At 55.6% G+C, this 24,913-nt stretch overlaps 3 protein-coding genes across 4 annotated transcripts in view; 2 read left to right on the top strand and 1 right to left on the bottom strand.

The window, feature by feature from the left end:
- CSTPP1 (centriolar satellite-associated tubulin polyglutamylase complex regulator 1) overlaps positions 1–1,678 on the top strand; it is a 101,197-nt gene extending 99,519 nt beyond the window's left edge. Inside the window, exon 9 of the mRNA XM_075280744.1 lies at positions 1,602–1,678. Within this exon, the coding sequence (XP_075136845.1) occupies positions 1,602–1,605 (4 nt within the window). The 3' untranslated portion in view covers positions 1,606–1,678. The remainder of the gene's footprint in view (positions 1–1,601) is intronic.
- LOC142212736 (para-nitrobenzyl esterase-like) lies at positions 1,639–16,842 on the top strand. Its single transcript, XM_075280739.1, has 9 exons — positions 1,639–1,731; positions 5,223–5,920; positions 6,032–6,139; positions 9,884–10,080; positions 12,960–13,162; positions 13,538–13,596; positions 13,680–13,847; positions 15,589–15,810; positions 16,168–16,842. Exons 1-9 carry the CDS (start codon positions 1,718–1,720, stop codon positions 16,308–16,310), a joined length of 1,812 nt encoding a protein of 603 aa, XP_075136840.1. The 5' UTR covers positions 1,639–1,717; the 3' UTR covers positions 16,311–16,842.
- Positions 16,843–17,102: 260 nt separating this feature from the next.
- ARFGAP2 (ARF GTPase activating protein 2) overlaps positions 17,103–24,913 on the bottom strand; it is a 49,845-nt gene continuing 42,034 nt past the window's right edge. For both annotated transcript variants that reach the window (XM_075280740.1, XM_075280741.1), the window contains 3 exons: positions 17,994–18,087; positions 17,797–17,915; positions 17,103–17,718 (listed from right to left, as the gene is read on the bottom strand). In XM_075280740.1, coding sequence (XP_075136841.1) covers positions 17,698–17,718; positions 17,797–17,915; positions 17,994–18,087 — 234 coding nt within the window. In that variant the 3' untranslated portion in view covers positions 17,103–17,697. The remainder of the gene's footprint in view (positions 17,719–17,796; positions 17,916–17,993; positions 18,088–24,913) is intronic.

The following is a 24,913-nucleotide window of genomic DNA, read 5'->3' as shown; positions in this document are numbered from 1 at the left end:
CTGTATATAATACGCTGTATATGAGATGTATGATACACCGTATACGATGTGTAAGATACGCTGTATATAATACGCTGTATATGAGATGTATGATACACCGTATACGATGTGTAAGATACGCTGTATATAATACGCTGTATATGAGATGTATGATACACCGTATACGATGTGTAAGATACGCTGTATATAATACGCTGTATATGAGATGTATGATACACCGTATACGATGTGTAAGATACACTGTATATAATATGCTGTATATGAGATGTATGATACACCGTATACGATGTGTAAGATACGCTGTATATAATATGCTGTATATGATATGTATGATACAATGTATACGATGTGTAGTATACGATGTGTAAGATACGCTGTATATAATACGCTGTATACGATGTGTATGATCAAATCAAATAAAAAAATGCTTTATTGGCACGTCCGAATAGGTATTTGGCATTGCCATAGCTAGTAAAGTGGGCGGGGGGGGGGGGGGGGGGAGTTGGGTGGGTATGGGGGGGGTGGTTTGGGTTATAACAGTCCATGGAGTCTCATCTTCCTCTTCGTTGGTGACCGCTATATGGGGGGTGGGGTTGAAGGTGGGGGTGGGTGTATTGGGATAAATATAACAGTCCATGGAGTCTCATCTTCCTCTTCGTTGGTGACTGCTATATGGGGAGGTGGGGGTGGGGCGGGTGGTTTGGGGTATAACAGTCCGTGGAGTCTCATCTTTCTCTTCTATGATACACCGTATACGATGTGTAAGATACGCTGTATATGATATGTATGATACAATGTATACGATGTGTAAGATACGCTGTATATGATATGTATGATACAATGTATATGATGTGTAAGATACGCTGTATATGATATGTATGATACACTGTATACGATGTGTAAGATACGCTGTATATGATATGTATGATACACTGTATACGATGTGTAAGATACGCTGTATATGATATGTATGATACACTGTATACGATGTGTAAGATACGCTGTATATGATATGTATGATACACTGTATACGATGTGTAAGATACGCTGTATATGATATGTATGATACACTGTATACGATGTGTAAGATACGCTGTATATGATATGTATGATACACTGTATACGATGTGTAAGATACGCTGTATATGATATGTATGATACAATGTATACGATGTGTAAGATACGCTGTATATGATATGTATGATACAATGTATACGATGTGTAAGATACGCTGTATATGATATGTATGATACACTGTATACGATGTGTAAGATACGCTGTATATATGTATGATACACTGTATACGATGTGTAAGATACGCTGTATATGATATGCTGTATACGATGTGTAAGATACGCTGTATATGATATGTATGATACACTGTATACGATGTGTAAGATACGCTGTATATGATATGCTGTATACGATGTGTAAGATACGCTGTATATGATATGTATGATACACTGTATACGATGTGTAAGATACGCTGTATATGATATGCTGTATACGATGTGTATGATAACCTGTATACGATGTGTAAGATACGCTGTATATGATATGTATGCCTCCATAGTAATAACCACTGTCACGTGTCCCTGCAGTTAGTGTTCTAGGAACTGGCCAGACCGTGCAGGGACCGAGCGAGCGAGTGTAGTGTAAAGGTTGAGTCTCGCCCTGATGAGGGAGGAGTGAAGAAGTCTTCATAGAACAAAACATCATGGCGGGGAACAAGTAAGTAGTCTCCTCTGTGAGAGGGACGGCTGTTGTGGGGTGGGGGAGGCCGTGGTGTAACAAGATGAGGCAGTGACTGGTACTGGGGGGAGTTAACCTCTTCACTGCCACTGTCTCTACACTAAACAAGCTGTCATGTCCGGGCACCATCTCTATGAATGTTTGCAGAATGTCTTGTTGTGTCTGCGGTGACAGCTTGTAGATTCTACCAAGACAGATCTCCAAGGTGAGGAGGAATCCGACTGAGGCTGTATTACAAGCTAAACCAAGTGTGGCTCATATAGGGTGAGAACCTATAAAGGGCAGGTAGAAAACATGCACCAGCAGGAGCTGGATGAGCGTCCTGAGTTACCATTATCTGGGGCTGAAGTTCATCACATCATATGTGACCCGAGGACGGGAAATCGATTGATTTATACCAAGACTCTAAGGCTTGGGCCATGGGCACACAGTCAGGTTATTGTGGTGCAGATTTTGAAGTAAATACCAGCTGTGGATCATAAAGGAGAATGTCGGCCATCCTCCATGACAGGGGGACGCCGACGATTCTGTAGCTAGAGGTCACATGATGCCAGTTACTAGACCCTTATTACATTATTTGCCCCTTGTTGCCCCCTGAGCCGCCCTCTGTGAGCGAGTCTCAGTTTGGGGAGGGTCTTCCTGGGGTCCCTTCATTATAATTACTGGCTGTGATCATTTGCAATCTATGTTATAATTAGAGATGAGCGAACAGCCGATCCGAACAGCACGCTCCCATAGAAATGAATGGAAGTGGGGGGTTAAGCGGCCGGCCGCCGGCACAGTCTACGTGCCAGGTGCTTCCATTCATTTCTATGGGAGCGTGCTGTTCGGATCGGCTGCTCGGATCGGCTGTTCGCTCATCTCTAGTTATAATGGGAACCGTTTCCCTTCTGGATTTTGGGCTGATCCTGGCGCTCGGAGCCTCTTCATGATTCTCGTTCTCTGCACCAGCCGGGTCGCACATACAACAATGTCTTACTATGGAAAGTATGTGCCCCCTTCTCCTCCCTGCTGGTGGTCCAGTGTCCTCGCTCCTATAGGGGTATCCAGTATGGAATCGGCTTCCTAAACTTACCCCACTGAATTCCGTCACTGTGATTCCCTTAATCTCCAGCTACGAGGGCCCTGCACTGACGATGGGCGACTTTCCTTATGGACATAAGACTTGGCTCCGCTGAGCGCTGCCGCCATTCACATGAATACGATTAGGCGACTGTTCACACATTTCTAGTTACATCTGATCATATAACCTGCAGATTTCTGGAGATTACATAAGACCAAAGCTGATTCTCATTAGATCCGGGTACATAGGGAGGACGGGGCACTGGGTGAAGTGTAGACGTGTAGTGAGGCCGCTGCCAGGCCAATGGGTGGGGCAGGGCAGGCGGGCGCCGCTTATCCTAAGTGCTACCTCAGTTAAAACCAAAGCTGAATCTCATTAGTTCTGGACAGAACAGGACGGGGCGCCGGCTCAGAAGCTCCCGAGGGCCTCCACACCCACCGGAGGGCGCCGCCTGCAGAGGCCTGAGGTATGTGCTACGGAGTAGCCGCTTATCTCACTCAGAATCCTTCCTATTATTGTTTCTCGTCTTCTGTTGGTTTAACCCTTTAGTTCTCTGAGTCTCGGGTCAGACCTTGGGGGGTCAGTTACATGAAGATGTCGTACCCACGGGGGGTCTTTCTGACAGTCCGTTATGTAACATGTTATTGCATTTGAGGATTGGGAAGTCCTGAAAGGGAAACAAGTTGTGGGACCTTGGACCACCCAGCTAGGCCTCATCTGCCCAACCCGGGGCACTGCCATTACACACTTCCCATAACTCCCATCAGACTCCTCTCTGGGGTTCTTGGTGTATTTCTGGGATGGGGCTGAGGTCCTTACATGTGCTGCCCACCAGGCGCATGCGCAGTGTAGCCAGACCTCCGCGTTATCAGCACCATGTGCCTGGAGCCCCCTCTCATAGACTCACCTGGTGCAGGTAAACTACAATACACAAGGACATGCCGCAGATTTAGTCTCCAAACCTGCTGACGGGTTCCCCACAATGTCTGTCCATCAGTAAATGGCTCCTTTCTTTGGCCGGGGATATAAAATGTCCTCCGGGACCATCTGCAGAACAGACTCCGAGTACACAGATGGTCACAGCTACTGAAGCGGACACAGAGGTGACGAGACCATCAGACGAGAAGATCTGACATCAGGGTTATCCACAGGGCTCAGCCTGACCCTGGGGGACATTGGAGAAGAAGGAGGCTTGGGCGCCATGTCACCACAAACAGGGGTCTCTCAAACCCATTATTAAGATGACAGGAGCCGAGGAGGAGAGGGGTGCAACCTGGACCCCCTGTCAGTAAGAGCAGGTCTCCCAACCATCCTGGTCCAGTGGGACAGTCCTGAATTTCAGGCGCTGTCTCTACAGGATGCAGATATACAATGGTGGGGCCGGGGGCCAGCAGGACATACTCTGACACCCTGTGGCCCCATCTATAGGTTGGTGCTGGGAGGTGCAATTAAGTGACATGTGGCACAAACAGGAGGAGGAGACCCTCAGACTGCCCCACTGTGTGGGAAGGATTAAAGGGACATCTCAGTGCGTGGGGGCATTAATGGGGGTACTATACTGTGTGAGGGTATTAATGGGAGTGCTATATTGTATGGGGGCACTAATGGGATGCTACACTGTGTGGGGGCAATAGTGGTGGTGCTTCACTGTGTGGGGTTATTAGTGGGGGTGCTGCACTGTGTGGGGGCATTAGTGGGGGTGCTGCACTGTGTGGGGGCATTATACTGTGTGAGGGTATTAATGAGGGTGCTTCACTGTGTGGGGGGATTAGTGGGGGTGCTGCACTGTGTGGGAAGGATTAAAGGGACATCTCAGTGTGTGGGGGCACTAATGGGGTGCTATGCTGCATGGGGGCATTAATGGGGGTACTATACTGTGTGTGGGTATTAATGGGAGCGCTATATTGTATGGGGGCACTAATGGGATGCTACACTGTGTGGGGGCCACTAATGGGGGTGCTACTCTGTGTGGGGGCAATAGTGGTGGTGCTTCACTGTGTGGGGTTATTAGTGGGGGTGCTGCACTGTGTGGGGTTATTAGTGGGGGTGCTGCACTGTGTGGGGGCATTAGTGGGGGTGCTGCATTGTGTGGGGACATTAGTGGGGGTGCTGCACTGTGTGGGGACATTAGTGGGGGTGCTGCACTGTGTGGGGGCATTAGTGGGGGTGCTGCACTGTGTGGGGCCACTAAGCCCACATTATAGGGTGTAGGGGTATTCTAGTGTGAGGGTACTAAGGATCATTCCCATCATTGGGTGACAGTCGGATGTCCTCTGAGTCGGTTCCGCCATGTTCCGGCCTGACCGCTGGGTCGTGTACTCGAGGCCTCAGCTATATGGAATACGTAGTTGTCAGATCTGAGCAGATTTCGGTTTCCTCCGTTAACCTCTGTCTCTTTGCTTGGCAGTCGTGTGAACACGCGGGGGGAGGTCGGATCCCAATCTGAATTTAAGCATTTGGTTGACTCAGAAGATGACGGTGACGAGGACGTGACCTTTCCAGACAAGGACTTTGACACCCCAGAACCTTCCTGCAGCTCTCCCACTCACAAGACTCTGGTGGCCATGGGTGGGGGGATTGTGTTACTGTCCTTGCTGGTGGCCAGTTTGGCGTATCTATCGGGAAATTCAGCCTGCACCTTGGTAGATGTCACCACAGCCTGCGGCAAGGTACGTGGCCACCACTGCGACAAGGTCTATATGTTTAAAGGGATTCCATATGCAAGTCCTCCCGTTGGACCATTACGATGGAGACCCCCGAAGGAGCCCACCTGCTGGAAGGACACACTGGATGCCACCGAGTTTGGGTCCATTTGTGCTCAAATACAGCCCATGAGTGAAACTGGGACCGTCATGGGATGTGAGGATTGTCTCTATGTCAATGTATGGACGCCCTCACTAGACAGCGCTGCAGAGCTGCCTGTCATGGTGTGGATACATGGCGGATATCTCCTCGTGTCCAGCGGATCGGAGCCCGGCTATGGTCCTAATGAGGACCTCACGCTGCACACTCAGATGGTCCACGTCAGCTTCAACTACCGCCTCAATGCATTTGGCTTCATGGCTTTGGAGCAGCTTAGGGAAGGATCCCCCACTAACACCTCCGGTAAGTACAGGACCCTCGCCCCATATCTGATGGCTTCGTGCACATGACTCTTCTATCTGGGGGGTGACGGGAATGAACTCACTTATATCTCTTCACTTTCCTGCCCTTCAGGTAACTATGGATTCATGGATCAGATCGCTGCGCTGAGATGGGTGCAGAAGGAGATCCGATCTTTTGGTGGGAATCCGAATAAAGTGACCATCTATGGCCAGAGCTCAGGTGAGATCAATCTCTTATCTACATCTCCTAGGGTAAGCAATGGCACCCTGCCAAAATCTGGCTGCACCAAAATGTCCAGGCCGGGAACCATCTGCCATGTCACAGCGCCCAGACTAGTGTAGACCCCACACTGGGCGCCGCTCCGGTCCTAGATTATTTCTGCAGTCTCGCACTTCTCCCGTTCTAGATTATTTCTACAGTCTCGCACTTCTCCCGTTCTAGATTCTTTCTGCAGTCTCGATCCTCTCCCGTTCTGTATTCTTTCTACAGTCTCGCACCTCTCTTGTTCTGGATTATTTCTGCAGTCTCGCACTTCTCCCGTTCTAGATTATTTCTGCAGTCTCGATCTTCTCCCGTACTAGATTATTTCTACAGTCTCGATCCTCTCCCGTTCTCGATTTTGTACTGTCTCGATCTTCTCCCGTTCTAGATTCTTTCTGCAGTCTCGCACTTCTCCCGTTCTGGATTCTTTCTGCAGTCTCGCACTTCTCCTATTCTCGATTCTTTCTGCAGTCTCGCACTTCTCCTATTCTCGATTCTTTCTACAGTCTCGCACTTCTCCCGTTCTAGTTTATTTCTGCAGTCTCGATCTTCTCCCATTCTAGATTATTTCTAGTCTCGATCCTCTCCCGTTCTCGATTTTGTACAGTCTTGATCTTCTCCCGTTCTAGATTATTTCTGCAGTCTCGCACTTCTCCCGTTCTGGATTATTTCTGCAGTCTCGCACTTCTCCCATTCTGGATTATTTCTGAAGTCTCGCACTTCTCCCATTCTGGATTATTTCTGCAGTCTCGCACTTCTCCCATTCTGGATTATTTCTGCAGTCTCGCACTTCTCCTATTCTCGATTCTTTCTGCAGTCTTGCACTTCTCCCGTTCTAGATTATTTCTGCAGTCTCGATCCTCTCCCATTCTGTATTCTTTCTGCAGTCTCGCACTTCTCCCATTCTAGATTATTTCTGCAGTCTCGATCTTCTCCCGTTCTAGATTATTTCTGCAGTCTCGATCTTCTCCCGTTCTAGATTATTTCTACAGTCTCGATCCTCTCCTGTTCTTGATTTTGTACAGTCTCGATCTTCTCCCGTTCTAGATTATTTCTGCAGTCTCGCACTTCTCCCGTTCTGGATTATTTCTGCAGTCTCGCACTTCTCCCGTTCTGGATTATTTCTGCAGTCTCGCACTTCTCCTATTCTGGATTATTTCTGCAGTCTCGCACTTCTATTCTGGATTATTTCTGCAGTCTCGCATTTCTCCTATTCTCGATTCTTTCTGCAGTCTCGCACTTCTCCTATTCTGGATTATTTCTGCAGTCTTGGTCCTCTCCCATTCTGGATTATTTCTGCAGTCTTGGTCCTCTCCCATTCTGGATTATTTCTGCAGTCTCGCACTTCTCCTATTCTGGATTCTTTCTGCAGTCTTGGTCCTCTCCCATTCTGGATTATTTCTGCAGTCTTGGTCCTCTCCCATTCTGGATTATTTCTGCAGTCTCGCACTTCTCCCGTTCTAGATTATTTCTGCAGTCTCGCACTTCTCCCGTTCTGGATTATTTCTGCAGTCTCGCACTTCTCCCGTTCTGGATTATTTCTGCAGTCTCGCACTTCTCCTATTCTGGATTCTTTCTGCAGTCTTGGTCCTCTCCCATTCTGGATTATTTCTGCAGTCTTGGTCCTCTCCCATTCTGGATTATTTCTGCAGTCTCGCACTTCTCCCGTTCTGGATTATTTCTGCAGTCTCGCACTTCTATTCTGGATTATTTCTGCAGTCTCGCACTTCTATTCTGGATTATTTCTGCAGTCTCGCACTTCTCCTATTCTCGATTCTTTCTGCAGTCTCGCACTTCTCCTATTCTGGATTATTTCTGCAGTCTTGGTCCTCTCCCATTCTGGATTATTTCTGCAGTCTCGCACTTCTCCTATTCTGGATTCTTTCTGCAGTCTTGGTCCTCTCCCATTCTGGATTATTTCTGCAGTCTTGGTCCTCTCCCATTCTGGATTATTTCTGCAGTCTCGCACTTCTCCCATTCTGGATTCTTTCTGCAGTCTCGCACTTCTCCCATTCTGGATTCTTTCTGCAGTCTCGCACTTCTCCCATTCTGGATTCTTTCTGCAGTCTCGCACTTCTCCCATTCTGGATTCTTTCTGCAGTCTCGCACTTCTCCTATTCTAGATTCTTTCTGCAGTCTCGCACTTCTCCTATTCTGGATTATTTCTGCAGTCTCGCACTTCTCCTATTCTGGATTCTTTCTGCAGTCTCGCACTTCTCCTATTCTGGATTCTTTCTGCAGTCTCGCACTTCTCCTATTCTGGATTATTTCTGCAGTCTCGGACTTCTCCTATTCTAGATTATTTCTGCAGTCTCGGACTTCTCCTATTCTGGATTCTTTCTGCAGTCTCGCACTTCTCCTATTCTGGATTCTTTCTGCAGTCTCGCACTTCTCCTATTCTGGATTCTTTCTGCAGTCTCGCACTTCTCCTATTCTGGATTATTTCTGCAGTCTCGCACTTCTCCCGTTCTAGATTATTTCTGCAGTCTCGCACTTCTCCCGTTCTGGATTATTTCTGCAGTCTCGCACTTCTCCCGTTCTGGATTATTTCTGCAGTCTCGCACTTCTCCTATTCTGGATTCTTTCTGCAGTCTTGGTCCTCTCCCATTCTGGATTATTTCTGCAGTCTTGGTCCTCTCCCATTCTGGATTATTTCTGCAGTCTCGCACTTCTCCCGTTCTGGATTATTTCTGCAGTCTCGCACTTCTATTCTGGATTATTTCTGCAGTCTCGCACTTCTATTCTGGATTATTTCTGCAGTCTCGCACTTCTCCTATTCTCGATTCTTTCTGCAGTCTCGCACTTCTCCTATTCTGGATTATTTCTGCAGTCTTGGTCCTCTCCCATTCTGGATTATTTCTGCAGTCTCGCACTTCTCCTATTCTGGATTCTTTCTGCAGTCTTGGTCCTCTCCCATTCTGGATTATTTCTGCAGTCTTGGTCCTCTCCCATTCTGGATTATTTCTGCAGTCTCGCACTTCTCCCATTCTGGATTCTTTCTGCAGTCTCGCACTTCTCCCATTCTGGATTCTTTCTGCAGTCTCGCACTTCTCCCATTCTGGATTCTTTCTGCAGTCTCGCACTTCTCCCATTCTGGATTCTTTCTGCAGTCTCGCACTTCTCCTATTCTAGATTCTTTCTGCAGTCTCGCACTTCTCCTATTCTGGATTATTTCTGCAGTCTCGCACTTCTCCTATTCTGGATTCTTTCTGCAGTCTCGCACTTCTCCTATTCTGGATTCTTTCTGCAGTCTCGCACTTCTCCTATTCTGGATTATTTCTGCAGTCTCGGACTTCTCCTATTCTAGATTATTTCTGCAGTCTCGGACTTCTCCTATTCTGGATTCTTTCTGCAGTCTCGCACTTCTCCTATTCTGGATTCTTTCTGCAGTCTCGCACTTCTCCTATTCTGGATTCTTTCTGCAGTCTCGCACTTCTCCTATTCTGGATTATTTCTGCAGTCTCGGACTTCTCCTATTCTAGATTATTTCTGCAGTCTCGGACTTCTCCTATTCTGGATTCTTTCTGCAGTCTCGCACTTCTCCTATTCTGGATTCTTTCTGCAGTCTCGCACTTCTCCTATTCTGGATTATTTCTGCAGTCTCGCACTTCTATTCTGGATTCTTTCTGCAGTCTCGCACTTCTCCCATTCTGGATTATTTCTGCAGTCTCGCACTTCTCCTATTCTGGATTACTTTTGCAGGGGGCACTTCGGTGTGGACGATGATGGTGTCGCCTCTGGCCAAGGGTCTCTTTCATCGGGCCATAGACATAAGTGGATCGTCTGTATATAAAGCCAGTCTGGAGGAGGCGGAGAAGGTCAACCGGGTATTTCTGACCCGCAGCGGCTGTCGGGACGCGCAGTGCCTGAGGAATCTCAGTAAAGAAACGATCCTTCAGGTGAGACTGAAGTACAGACATGGCTGGCCCCATATCTAATGTAGACCGGCCACAACTCTCCAGAACTCTCCGCGCTCGTGTACTGAACCAGATCTGGATTGGTTTTCCTTTACAAAATTTACTTTAATTATTAAAAACGTCCCGACCAGAACAAGTCATAAGAGATGCCGATAGAACCCCCCAATTTATAGGTCATCGATACCCCCGAGGTGCGACCATTACAGGTGCCCGAACACTATTCAAAACAGCCGATTCCAATAGGACGCTCCCATAGAAATGAATGGAAGTGGCCGGCGTGTAGACTTTGCCGGCGGCCGGCTGCTTAACCCCCCCGTGTGCCGGCTACGTCCATTCATTTCTATGGGAGCGTGCTATTTCGGATAGTGTTCGCTCATCTCTAGTGACCATTCATCTCCTCAGGTAAAGGATCTGTCAGGAAGTGAAAGTCAATGTACAAAGCGGCAATGGCGGCTGCAGGAAGTTTCCGGGTCTTTCTCTAGAAATAAGGGGGGGGGGGTGTCTTCTATTATTTTGTGTTTAGAAAGTTGGATCAGGAAATATTTCCTGCTCACCAGACCCCTCACACCCCCCAGACAGTTAGAGCTGGGAAGTGTCGGTGCTGCCGGGCGCTCACACTCACATCTGCGTCACTTCTGTCATGTCCATTGCCAATTCAGCAGCTGAGTGTAGTGGTTGGGTCCACCGAGTGATGTCAGCGGGACTACTCGATCAGGGTGCGAGAGGCCGGCGATCCCTGATCAGGGTGCGAGAGGCCGGCGCTAACCGATCAGGGTGCGAGAGGCCGGCGCTAACCGATCAGCGTGCGAGAGGCCGGCGCTAAACGATCAGCGTGCGAGAGGCCGGCGCTAAACGATCAGCGTGCGAGAGGCCGGCGCTAAACGATCAGCGTGCGAGAGGCCGGCGCTAAACGATCAGCGTGCGAGAGGCCGGCGCTAAACGATCAGCGTGCGAGAGGCCGGCCATAACAGATCAGCGTGCGAGAGGCCGGCCATAACAGATCAGCGTGCGAGAGGCCGGCCATAACAGATCAGCGTGCGAGAGGCCGGCCATAACAGATCAGCGTGCGAGAGGCCGGCGCTAACCGATCAGCGTGCGAGAGGCCGGCCATAACCGGTCAGCGTGCGAGAGGCCGGCCATAACCGGTCAGCGTGCGAGAGGCCGGCCATAACCGGTCAGCGTGGGAGAGGCCGGCGCTAAGCGATCAGCGTGCGAGAGGCCGGCCATAACAGATCAGCGTGCGAGAGGCCGGCCATAACAGATCAGCGTGCGAGAGGCCGGCCATAACAGATCAGCGTGCGAGAGGCCGGCGCTAACCGATCAGCATGCGAGAGGCCGGCCATAACCGGTCAGCGTGCGAGAGGCCGGCCATAACCGGTCAGCGTGCGAGAGGCCGGCCATAACCGGTCAGCGTGCGAGAGGCCGGCGCTAAACGATCAGCGTGCGAGAGGCCGGCGCTAAGCGATCAGCGTGCGAGAGGCCGGCCATAACAGATCAGCGTGCGAGAGGCCGGCGCTAAGCGATCAGCGTGCGAGAGGCCGGCCATAACAGATCAGCGTGCGAGAGGCCGGCCATAACAGATCAGCGTGCGAGAGGCCGGCCATAACAGATCAGCGTGCGAGAGGCCGGCGCTAACCGATCAGCGTGCGAGAGGCCGGCGCTAACCGGTCAGCGTGCGAGAGGCCGGCCATAACCGGTCAGCGTGCGAGAGGCCGGCCATAACCGGTCAGCGTGCGAGAGGCCGGCCATAACCGGTCAGCGTGCGAGAGGCCGGCCATAACCGGTCAGCGTGCGAGAGGCCGGCGCTAAGCGATCAGCGTGCGAGAGGCCGGCCATAACAGATCAGTGTGCGAGAGGCCAGCGCTAAGCGATCAGCGTGCGAGAGGCCGGCGCTAAGCGATCAGCGTGCGAGAGGCCGGCCATAACAGATCAGCGTGCGAGAGGCCGGCCCCTTTATTTTGACATCACATAATACTGGATATTACAGTCATATGGTTAGATTAAGTCAGTGGGTTTAACCCTATACAACGTACAGCATCGGGTAGACGCGACACGGCCGCTATACAACGTACAGCATCGGGTAGACGCGACACGGCCGCTATACAACGTACAGCATCGGGTAGACGCGACACGGCCGCTATACAACGTACAGCATCGGGTAGACGCGACACGGCCGCTATACAACGTACAGCATCGGGTAGACGCGACACGGCCGCTATACAACGTACAGCATCGGGTAGACGCGACACGGCCGCTATACAGCGTACAGCATCGGGTAGACGCGACACGGCCGCTATACAACGTACAGCATCGGGTAGACGCGACACGGCCGCTATACAGCGTACAGCATCGGGTAGACGCGACACGGCCGCTATACAGCGTACAGCATCGGGTAGACGCGACACGGCCGCTATACAACGTACAGTATCGGGTAGACGCGACACGGCCGCTATACAGCGTACAGCATCGGGTAGACGCGACACGGCCGCTATACAGCGTACAGCATCGGGTAGACGCGACACGGCCGCTATACAACGTACAGTATCAGGTAGACGCGACACGACCACTATACAACATACGGTACCGGGTAGATGACACAATGTTACAGAAAAGCATCTCTGAAGCAGCGCAGCCGCTCTTCGATAACTAAGCCCTGGGGAAGGAATCGCCACGTACAAGTTTCTGTAGTAAGAATCAGAGACGTCTTCACCATCAGTACGGGGAAGGATTCTCTACAGTAACAGGATCAGACTCTGGAAGTCTCTGCCACAAGACGTGGCCACTTAACCCCCTCAAGAGTCCCTGCTCGGGGCCCCAGCTGCTATAGCCCTGTAACCCCATGTTGTCCGTGTCTCTCCTAGTCTATCCCCTGGAATGAATATCCAAAATGGGCCGCAGATGACCTGTGTGACCTGCCACAGAAAGGGAAATTCGTTGGCCCCATGACCGTAGTGGATGGACACGTGGTGACGGCCCCACCGCTGGATGTATGGAAACAGAAAGTGGCGGGTTATAGCGACGTGCCATTCATCATTGGGACCACCCTACAGGAAGCAGAATTTGCGTAAGCCAAGGTGGAAACTGTCGGCCATCTTGTTTGAGCGCCAAGGCCATAGACAGCAATAGACTGGAGCCGACCCATTCAGGTCTATGGGAGAGCCTTGGTTTGTCCTGGGAGGAGCCAAGTTCTGACATCATCTATTGTCAGTAGTGATGTAATGATGTGGTATTATCTATAGCGGTGTCATCTTCTATTGTAATCCAACCTGTGAGGTGACAGGTGGCAAGTGCGGGCCTAAGATTAGGCTTAGTGGTCACAGTGACAATACATAGCAATTATTTACTATGGCGGTTTCTGGTGATGCTTCCCCTTTCTCTGCCTTGTTGCGTCTGACGCCCTAGATCCGGTAAGTTACAGCTGCGCTTTTTTCCTTTGCAGCCCATTTCATGCCAATGTCTCAGAGTGGACCGAAGCCGATTACCGCTGGTTTGTGAGCTGTAAGTGACGGCCGTCTCCGTGTGTGTGCGACGCCTCCCGCAGGTCGCACGAGTCTCGCCATGCCTTCTGTCCTCTCTTGTAGTAAATCTCAACACGTTTGGAGGAAATCTCTCGTCTGAAGCGTTGGCGCTCTACCCGCTCTCCGAGTTCTGTGCTCAGCCCAAGCGATGTGTGGAGAAGGCGTATATGACCATGGTGTCCGACCTCCGCGCCTCCTGTCCTAACAACATCCTGGCGCAACAAGCCGCAGGTAATCACCGACTGCAGGTAATCGCCGGGCCGCAGGTAATTGGTGTCCGCAGGTAATCGCCGGGCCACAGGTAATCACCGGGCCGCAGGTAATCACCGACTGGAGGTAATCGCCGGGCCTAAGGTAATAGCCGACCGCAGGTAATCACTGGACTGCAGGTAATCGCCGACTGCAGGTAATCGCCGACCGCAGGAAATTACTGGGCCGCAGGTAATCGCCGGGCCGCAGGTAATCGCCGGGCCGCAGGTAATCACCGACTGGAGGTAATCGCCGGGCTGCAGGTAATCGCCGGGCCGCAGGTAATAACCGACTGGAGGTAATCGCCGGGCTGCAGGTAATCGCCGGGCCGCAGGTAATCACCGACTGGAGGTAATCGCCGGGCCGCAGGTAATCGCCGACTGGAGGTAATCGCCGGGCCTAAGGTAATAGCCGACCGCAGGTAATCACTGGACTGCAGGTAATCGCCGGGCTGCAGGTAATCGCCGACCGCAGGTAATCGCCGACCGCAGGAAATTACTGGGCCGCAGGTAATCGCCGGGCCGCAGGTAATCACCGACTGGAGGTAATCGCCGGGCCGCAGGTAATAACCGACTGGAGGTAATCGCCGACTGCAGGTAATAGCCGACCGCAGGTAATCACTGGACCGCAGGTAATCGCCAGGCCGCAGGTAATCACCGACTGCAGGTAATCGCCGGGCCGCAGGTAATAACCGACTGGAGGTAATCGCCGGGCCGCAGGTAATCGCCGGGCCGCAGGTAATAACCGACTGGAGGTAATCGCCGACTGCAGGTAATAGCCGACCGCAGGTAATCACTGGACCGCAGGTAATCGCCAGGCCGCAGGTAATCACCGACCGCAGGTAATCGCCGGGCCGCAGGTAATCACTGGACTGCAGGTAATCGCCGACTGCAGGAAATTACTGGGCCGCAGGTAATCGCCGACTGCAGGTAATCACCGACCGCAGGTAATCGCCGGGCCGCAGGTAATCGCCGACCGCAGGTAATTGCCACCGCCCCCGAGTCTCCCCTTCATACTAAGGTCACACCAATGGCATAATAAATAGGCCGTTACTTGGAGTAACCCCGCAGATACCAGAGCCCAGTTACTTACCGACCCCCGCTCCTGGCCGCCTGCACTTCTGTGTCCCATATCATGCCCAGTCTTTGCTAGTTACACCCCTGGGCCACACTCAGCGACACGCAGATAAAGCGCTGAATAACACCCCAGCGGGAATCACAATTCGGGGGTTTCCTGCTGTTTTTCACCCCATTTATAAGGAAAGACATCAGAAATATCTCCGGAAATGGATCCGGCGCCGCATTCTACAAAACACAAAGAAATGCAAATCCCCGAAATGTGGGAGTGAAAATAACAAAACAGTCCGGACTGAAGCAGAGGCCCCGGCCGCGAGAAACCTACAAAAATTCAGGTGTTTTTCTGCTGTATTTTGCAGACACATCTCAGGTGAGGACCGGTGATAGGAACACGAACACGCTACATTATAGGAACACGCTATATTATATGACGCCGCTATATTATAGGACCACGCTACATTATATGACGCCGCCACACATGCACACTTCGAGCGCCCTGACAGATGTTCCCTGCAGAGCAGCGCTCCCTCTACCTGCTGCATCCAGAACGACAACCCTACTCCTTTACATTCGGTGTACGGGAGTTTTTGGGCCGGGGTCCCCCAGAGATTGTTCCCGTGTCTCACTGATGGGTGTTGTCATTGCAGAGAGCCTGCACAGCCCGGTTTACCGCTATCAGGTCCTTTACACGCCTTCCCGTCCTGTGAAAGTCACCGGCCTCTTCTCCTATAACAGCTGGTTCGCCTTCCACATTCTGGATACTTTGGGATTTTTCGGGACTATGGACCATTTCTTAGGCGAGACCTCAGAAGACGACCGGACGTTCCAGAGCCTGATGAGGAAATACTTTATACACTTCGCCAAAGAAGGTAAGAAATGAGAAGACGCGGCCCCCGAGGGCCCCCCACTATCTCACGTCTCTGATGTGCAGGGTCAATGCTCCCGAGGGCCCCCCACTATCTCACGTCTCTGATGTGCAGGGTCAATGCTCCCGAGGGCCCCCCACTATCTCACGTCTCTGATGTGCAGGGTCAATGCTCCCGAGGGCCCCCCACTATCTCACGTCTCTGATGTGCAGGGTCAATGCCCTGAGGGCCCCCCACTATCTCACGTCTCTGATGTGCAGGGTCAATGCTCCCGAGGGCCCCCCACTATCTCATGTCTCTTACGTGCAGGGTCAATGCCCTGAGGGTCCCCACTATCATGTCTCTGTCTCTTACGTGCAGGGTCAATGCCCCCCGAGTGGCCCGAATATCCTGATGGGACGGCACTTATATCCACCTCACTGAGTGTACAGAAGGATTATCGCTCTGCCCAGTGCGCCCTGTGGGAGAAGAACAACATGTTCCCGTATGGCTGGATCAACTGAGCCGCTAATCCCCCACTGGCGCCCAATTCATCCTGAAGACCCCCAAAATATTAGAGAATTTCATCAGGTCCAATCATTTGTTCCCCTGGAAATAAATTGCTAAAAGTGTTGGCCACTTCTTCTGTCCCCATTGAGAACACATGCACACTCGGCAAGGAACACCACGGGGAGGGGGTGGGTTTTGGGGAATCTTCTGCGCCCGGCCCTCACTTGGGGTCACACAGTCAATGACAGATGCAGCTGGAGCTTGTACTTCACATTGAGGTGCACACCTGGCCATAAACCTCCGGCCCTTGGACCTCTGCCATCTCAGGAGCCCCATAGAAGTGAATGACACCCCCACACCCCCTTCTGCTGACTGGAGGACCCCCCCCCCCTCCTTGCACCCGAGTCCTTTGCACAAACTCTTGAGAATTATTTTTCATTTTTACACCAGGGGGCGCCACATTAGTCACTGACAGAGCTGGGCCTGGGGTCTAGGGGTTCGTATTATAGGGGTACAGTTAGAGTTGTGTGCGCCCCCTTGTGGTTCTTGCTGTAACTTTACATTAAATTTTACGAGATTCTTTATTGAGAAAATTCTCCACTTTTTTTTGTCCTTTTCTACAACAGAAGTCTATGGAGAGGTGACAGACAGCTGGGCCTGGCCTCCACCGCTCCATAGACTTCATTGTATGCAGAGTACGGAATGAAATTGCTCACACAAGACCCCATCCCCCACACTATGGCTTGCTGTAGTATATAATAAGCCCTGCGCGGTTCCGTTACAGGAGAGATGAGGCGGAGCCGCGCTTGTGCCTCAGTATCTTTATTCCCCTGTATTCGGAGAGGCGCGGGGGTCATGGTAAGAGTTACACACCCAGCTGCGCCAAGAGACAACATAATAAATAGTCATGCAGCCGCGCTGTGGGGTCTCTCCCGCCATGCAGGGACGGTGTGAACACGGCTCCATCTCCTCAGCGCTCGCTCCACACGGCAAAGGATTAAACAGTAAAACCACAAGAGTCACTCACACGGATTAATGGCGGCCAGGCGAGGGTTAAGGGTCAGCCGCTCCCCGGTCCGTCCATCGTCTCATCCTGCCTACAACGCAGTCATTACATGCGAATACACGGACAGACCCCGCCCTCACTCACAGGAGACCCCCATGGAGTCACACAAGTTACAAGCACACACAGTCTCTGGGCGCCCCGGGCAGGGGGAGCAGCAGCTGATGGGCACGAGCGACAGCAGACACTGGAAGTGGGGTGAGACTTGCCCCTGTCGGGGGCGTCGGTGGTGTTAGAGGAATACTGAAGCGGCCATTTTCTATAAAGGTGCAGGTCGCGCCGCCCATCCAAGCCCCTATAATGCTACAGCAGGATCCGACTTCCTCTCTCCGGGGTATTTAGTAGGAGCTGTACCGATCCTGCGGGGAGGAAACGCAACAGGTCATTATACGAGACCTGACGGAGGTGCGAGCAGAAGAAAGCAGCGGAATAGGCACCTGTAGAGAGTTCATCACGCCATTGGCCAGGACCGCCATCTTGCCTGCCACAGATTTCACTCCCTGCTTGAAGTGGGTGATGTCAGCCGAAGGGATGACGTTACCCAGGGAAACGCCCGCTGGGGGTAGAGACACAACTCACCAAATATCCCAAAATACGGGAGGACTAAAGAGCTTCTAGGGCAAAGGACACTCACCTGCCGAGGTCACCGAGTCAGACTCTCCGAAGAGATCGGCCGAGCTGATGGACGTGCTGGAGGAGAGCTGCTGCAGGCGGGAGCGGGCTTCATACTGAAAAGAAGAGCAAGAGCTGTAAACAGCCGGCCATGGGCACACGCAGGGGGAACCTGCCCCAGACCAGGGGCAGCCAAACACAGGCACACGCAGGGGGAACCTGCCCCATCATCCCCAGACCAGGGGCAGCCAAACACAGGCACACACAGGGGGAACCTGCCCCATCACCCCCAGGCCAGGGGCAGCCAAACACAGGCACACACAGGGGGAACCTGCCCCAGACCAGGGGCAGCCAAACACAGGCACACACAGGGGGAACCTGCCCCATCATCCCCAGGCCAGGGGCAGCCAAACACAGGCACACACAGGGGGAACCTGCCCCATCACCCCCAGGCCAGGGGCAGCCAAACACAGGCACACACAGGGGGAACCTGCCCCATCACCCCCAGGCCAGGGGCAGCCAAACACAGGCACACACAGGGGCAGCCAAACACAGGCACACGCAGGGGGAACCTGCCCCATCACCCCCAGACCAGGGGCAGCCAAACACAGGCACACACAGGGGGAACCTGCCCCAGACCAGGGGCAGCCAAACACAGGCACACGCAGGGGGAACCTGCCCCATCACCCCCAGACCAGGGGCAGCCAAACACAGGCACACGCAGGGGGAACCTGCCCCATCACCCCCAGACCAGGGGCAGCCAAACACAGGCACACGCAGGGGGAACCTGCCCCATCACCCCCAGACCAGGGGCAGCCAAACACAGGCACACACAGGGGGAACCTGCCCCATCACCCCCAGCCCAGGGGCAGCCAAACACGGCACACACAGGGGGAACCTGCCCCATCACCCCCAGACCAGGGGCAGCCAAACACGGCACACACAGGGGGAACCTGCCCCATCACCCCCAGACCAGGGGCAGCCAAACACAGGCACACACAGGGGGAACCTGCCCCATCATCCCCAGACCAGGGGCAGCCAAACACAGGCACACACAGGGGGAACCTGCCCCATCACCCCCAGACCAGGGGCAGCCAAACACAGGCACACGCAGGGGGAACCTGCCCCATCATCCCCAGACCAGGGGCAGCCAAACACAGGCACACACAGGGGGAACCTGCCCCATCACCCCCAGACCAGGGGCAGCCAAACACAGGCACACACAGGGGGAACCTGCCCCATCACCCCCAGGCCAGGGGCAGCCAAACACAGGCACACACAGGGGGAACCTGCCCCAGACCAGGGGCAGCCAAACACAGGCACACACAGGGGGAACCTGCCCCATCATCCCCAGGCCAGGGGCAGCCAAACACAGGCACACACAGGGGGAACCTGCCCCATCACCCCCAGGCCAGGGGCAGCCAAACACAGGCACACACGGGAACCTGCCCCATCACCCCCAGGCCAGGGGCAGCCAAACACAGGCACACACAGGGGCAGCCAAACACAGGCACACGCAGGGGGAACCTGCCCCATCACCCCCAGACCAGGGGCAGCCAAACACAGGCACACACAGGGGGAACCTGCCCCAGACCAGGGGCAGCCAAACACAGGCACACGCAGGGGGAACCTGCCCCATCACCCCCAGACCAGGGGCAGCCAAACACAGGCACACGCAGGGGGAACCTGCCCCATCACCCCCAGACCAGGGGCAGCCAAACACAGGCACACGCAGGGGGAACCTGCCCCATCACCCCCAGACCAGGGGCAGCCAAACACAGGCACACACAGGGGGAACCTGCCCCATCCCCCCAGCCCAGGGGCAGCCAAACACAGGCACACGCAGGGGAACCTGCCCCATCACCCCCAGACCAGGGGCAGCCAAACACAGGCACACACAGGGGCAGCCAAACACAGGCACACGCAGGGGGAACCTGCCCCATCACCCCCAGACCAGGGGCAGCCAAACACAGGCACACACAGGGGGAACCTGCCCCATCACCCCCAGACCAGGGGCAGCCAAACACAGGCACACACAGGGGGAACCTGCCCCATCACCCCCAGACCAGGGGCAGCCAAACACAGGCACACACAGGGGGAACCTGCCCCATCACCCCCAGGCCAGGGGCAGCCAAACACAGGCACACACAGGGGGAACCTGCCCCATCACCCCCAGACCAGGGGCAGCCAAACACAGGCACACACAGGGGGAACCTGCCCCATCACCCCCAGGCCAGGGGCAGCCAAACACAGGCACACACAGGGGGAACCTGCCCCATCACCCCCAGACCAGGGGCAGCCAAACACAGGCACACACAGGGGGAACCTGCCCCATCACCCCCAGGCCAGGGGCAGCCAAACACAGGCACACACAGGGGCAGCCAAACACAGGCACACGCAGGGGGAACCTGCCCCATCATCCCCAGCCCAGGGGCAGTAGGAGACCCCACCAGAAATCTTAGATGGTCAGTCAATACCAGACCTGTGAAGGACCTGCAGAATCACATGACCAAGAGTGTACAGGTCCTTAGTCTGAGGCTACAACTCAAAGGCAGAGGAGGTAAGAGAATCCTGAGAGACCCCGTGACACCAGCCTGACACCCCTGAGAGACCCCCTGACACCCCTGAGAGACCCCGTGACACCAGCCTGACACCCCTGAGAGACCCCGTGACACCAGCCTGACACCCCTGAGAGACCCCGTGACACCAGCCTGACACCCCTGAGAGACCCCGTGACACCAGCCTGACACCCCTGAGAGACCCCGTGACACCAGCCTGACACCCCTGAGAGACCCCGTGACACCAGCCTGACACCCTTGAGAGACCCCGTGACACCCGCCTGACACCCCTGAGAGACCCCGACACCCACCTGTCACCCCTGAGAGACCCCGACACCCACCTGTCACCCCTGAGAGACCCCGACACCCACCTGTCACCCCTGAGAGACCCCGACACCCACCTGTCACCCCTGAGAGACCCCGACACCCACCTGTCACCCCTGAGAGACCCCGACACCCACCTGTCACCCCTGAGAGACCCCCTGACACCCTGAGAGACCCCCTGACACCCACCTGACACCCCTGAGAGACCCCGACACCCCTGAGAGACCCCCTGACACCCCTGAGATAGGGAGTGAGAAAAGTGTCAGCGGAGAGGAGGACGGAATATGGAGGGGGAGCATGCGGAGGGGGAGCATGCGGCTGGTGATAGGAAAAGGGGTGGCTAGGGTGATAAGCCCTCTGCCCATGGAGGGTGGCGGGGACTCTGAGGGTGACTGTAGGGTGTTGTCAGCTGGTGGTGGCCGGGATACTGCACCAATATTCGTGTTCTCAAAAAGTCTTTGTCCACATGAGCCAGACGGACGCCCCAAGAGTTGTCAGCCCCAAGAGTTGTCAGCCCCAAGCACACAGAGGGGTGATGATACTGAAGTGCCCCCTAGTGGACATAACCTCTCCCTGCCTGGAAACCCGATGCATTCAGTACAGGTGTGTACACGTGGCCACACTCTGTCTGTGTGCAGAAATCAGAGCAGCACCAAACTGACAGCACCCCATGACACCCCTGTGGTCAGGAAACACGGGGCCCAATGGAGTTCCATGGACAACATCGGCCTCACTGCTCAGCACAAGACTCAGAATACCCTCAGTTACCCCTCCTGGTAAAAAGTCGGGAATTGTAGTTCAGTGAGGAGGAACACAGCGCGAGACGGCCAAAGGGGGAGGGGGAGAGGACGGAGAGGGGAGAGGGGAGAGAGGGGGAGAGGACGGAGAGGGGGAGAGGACGGAGAGGGGGAGAGGACGGAGAGGGGGAGAGGACGGAGAGGGGGGAGAGGACGGAGAGGGGGAGAGGACAGAGAGGGGGAGAGGACGGAGAGGGGGAGAGGACGGAGAGGGGGAGAGGACGGAGAGGGGGAGAGGACGGAGAGGGGGAGAGGACGGAGAGGGGGAGAGGACGGAGAGGGGGAGAGGACGGAGAGGGGGAGAGGACGGAGAGGGGGAGAGGAGAGACGGAGAGGGGGAGAGGACGGAGAGGGGGAGAGGACGGAGAGGGGGAGAGGACGGAGAGGGGGAGAGGACGGAGAGGGGGAGAGGACGGAGAGGGGGAGAGGACGGAGAGGGGGAGAGGACGGAGAGGGGGAGAGGACGGAGAGGGGGAGAGGACGGAGAGGGGGAGAGGACGGAGAGGGGGAGAGGACGGAGAGGGGAGAGGACGGAGAAGGGGAGAGGACGGAGAGGGGGAGAGGACGGAGAGGGGAGAGGACGGAGAGGGGAGAGGACGGAGAGGGGGAGAGGACGGAGAGGGGGAGAGGACGGAGAGGGGGAGAGGACGGAGAGGGGGAGAGGACGGAGAGGGGGAGAGGACGGAGAGGGGGAGAGGACGGAGAGGGGGAGAGGACGGAGAGGGGGAGAGGACGGAGAGGGGGGAGAGGACGGAGAGGGGGAGAGGACGGAGAGGGGGAGAGGACGGAGAGGGGGAGAGGACGGAGAGGGGGAGGACGGAGAGGGGGGAGGACGGAGAGGGGGAGAGGACGGAGAGGGGGAGAGGACGGAGAGGGGGAGAGGACGGAGAGGGGGAGAGGACGGAGAGGGGGAGAGGACGGAGAGGGGGAGAGGACGGAGAGGGGGAGAGGACGGAGAGGGGGAGAGGACGGAGAGGGGGAGAGGACGGAGAGGGGGAGAGGACGGAGAGGGGGAGAGGACGGAGAGGGGGAGAGGACGGAGAGGGGGAGAGGACGGAGAGGGGGAGAGGACGGAGAGGGGGAGAGGACGGAGAGGGGGAGAGGACGGAGAGGGGGGAGGACGGAGAGGGGGGAGGACGGAGAGGGGGGAGGACGGAGAGGGGGGAGGACGGAGAGGGGGGAGGACGGAGAGGGGGGAGGACGGAGAGGGGGAGAGAGGGGAGAGGGGGGAGAGAGGGGAGAGGGGGGAGAGAGGGGAGAGGGGGGAGAGAGGGGGGAGAGGGGAGAGGGGGGAGAGGGGGGAGAGGGGAGAGGGGGAGAGGGGGGAGAGGGGGGAGAGAGGGGAGAGGGGGGGAGAGGGGGGAGAGGGGGGAGAGGGGGGAGGGGGGAGAGGGGAGAGGGGGGAGAGGGGAGAGGGGAGAGGGGGGAGAGGGGAGAGGGGGGAGAGGGGAGAGGGGGGAGAGGGGGGAGGACGGAGAGGGGGGAGAGGGGAGAGAGGGGAGAGGACGGAGAGGGGGGAGAGAGGGGAGAGGGGGGAGAGAGGGGGGAGAGGGGGGAGAGGGGAGAGGGGAGAGGGGAGAGGACGGAGAGGGGGGAGAGGGGAGAGGACGGAGAGGGGGGAGAGGACGGAGAGGGGAGAGGACGGAGAGGGGAGAGGACGGAGAGGGGGGAGGACGGAGAGGGGAGAGGGGGGAGAGAGGGGAGAGGACGGAGAGGGGGGAGAGAGGGGAGAGGGGGGAGAGAGGGGGTAGAGGGGGGAGAGGGGAGAGGGGAGAGGACGGAGAGGGGGGAGAGGGGAGAGGACGGAGAGGGGGGAGAGGACGGAGAGGGGAGAGGACGGAGAGGGGAGAGGACGGAGAGGGGGGAGGACGGAGAGGGGGGAGGACGGAGAGGGGGGAGGACGGAGAGGGGAGAGGGGGGAGAGGGGGGAGAGGGGGGGAGAGGGGGGAGAGGGGAGAGGGGGGAGAGGGGGGAGGGGGGAGAGGGGGGAGAGGACGGAGAGGGGGGAGAGGGGGGGAGAGGACGGAGGGGGGAGGACGGGGAGGGGAGAGGACGGAGAGGGGAGAGGGGGGAGGGGAGAGGACGGAGAGGGGGGAGGGGAGAGGACGGAGAGGGGGGAGGGGAGAGGACGGAGAGGGGGGAGGGGAGAGGACGGAGAGGGGGGAGGGGAGAGGACGGAGAGGGGGGAGGGGAGAGGGGGGAGAGGGGGGAGGGGAGAGGGGGGAGAGGGGGGAGGGGAGAGGACGGAGAGGGGGGAGGGGAGAGGACGGAGAGGGGGGAGGGGAGAGGGGGGAGAGGACGGAGAGGGGGGAGAGGGGGGAGGACGGAGAGGGGGGAGGACGGAGAGGGGAGAGGACGGAGAGGGGAGAGGACGGAGAGGGGGGAGGACGGAGAGGGGGGAGGACGGAGAGGGGGGAGGGGAGAGGACGGAGAGGGGAGAGGACGGAGAGGGGAGAGGACGGAGAGGGGGGGAGGACGGAGAGGGGGGAGGACGGAGAGGGGGGAGGGGAGAGGACGGAGAGGGGAGAGGACGGAGAGGGGGGAGGACGGAGAGGGGGGAGGGGAGAGGACGGAGAGGGGAGAGGACGGAGAGGGGGGGAGGACGGAGAGGGGGGAGGGGAGAGGACGGAGAGGGGAGAGGACGGAGGGCAGCGTGAGCGGCAGCACCCCCTACCCCATAGCACCCCCTTTTCCCCACAGTCTATGACATCTTAACATGTCTTCCACTTGGCTGCCATGTGCTATGCAGTTTCCACCACTTCAGGGTATATTCACAGTGGGGTGCAAGATACCCCCCATTCCTGTAACCTCTGGGGGCGCCAGCAGCAAGATATCCCCTAAGCGATGGTTACCGGGTGGATGAATAACTGCATAGGCAAAAACCAGGAGGGGGGGTGCAAGACAGAAGAGGCCGCGTCCCCCCCCCCAATATACATAAGTACATATACACGTGTACGTCCCGGCACCACACATATACATACACAAGTACACACATACGTCTCGGCACCACACATATACATACACAAGTACACGCACACGTCTCGGCACCACACATATACCTACACAAGTACACGCACACGTCTCGGCACCACACATATACATACACAAGTACACGCACACGTCTCGGCACCACACATATACCTACACAAGTACACGCACACGTCTCGGCACCACACATATACATACACAAGTACACGCACACGTCTCGGCACCACACATATACCTACACAAGTACACGCACACGTCTCGGCACCACACATATA

This window comes from Leptodactylus fuscus, chromosome 7, assembly GCF_031893055.1.
Source record: "Leptodactylus fuscus isolate aLepFus1 chromosome 7, aLepFus1.hap2, whole genome shotgun sequence".
NCBI classification, from domain to species: domain Eukaryota; kingdom Metazoa; phylum Chordata; class Amphibia; order Anura; family Leptodactylidae; genus Leptodactylus; species Leptodactylus fuscus.
This window is presented reverse-complemented; position numbering and strand designations above follow the sequence as displayed.

Coding starts and splice junctions, on each gene's coding strand:
- LOC142212736 (XM_075280739.1), top strand. Junction 13,597..13,679: donor TTACCGCTGGTTTGTGAGCT/GTAAGTGACGGC, acceptor CCTCTCTTGTAG/TAAATCTCAACACGTTTGGA. Junction 15,811..16,167: donor TATACACTTCGCCAAAGAAG/GTAAGAAATGAG, acceptor TCTTACGTGCAG/GGTCAATGCCCCCCGAGTGG.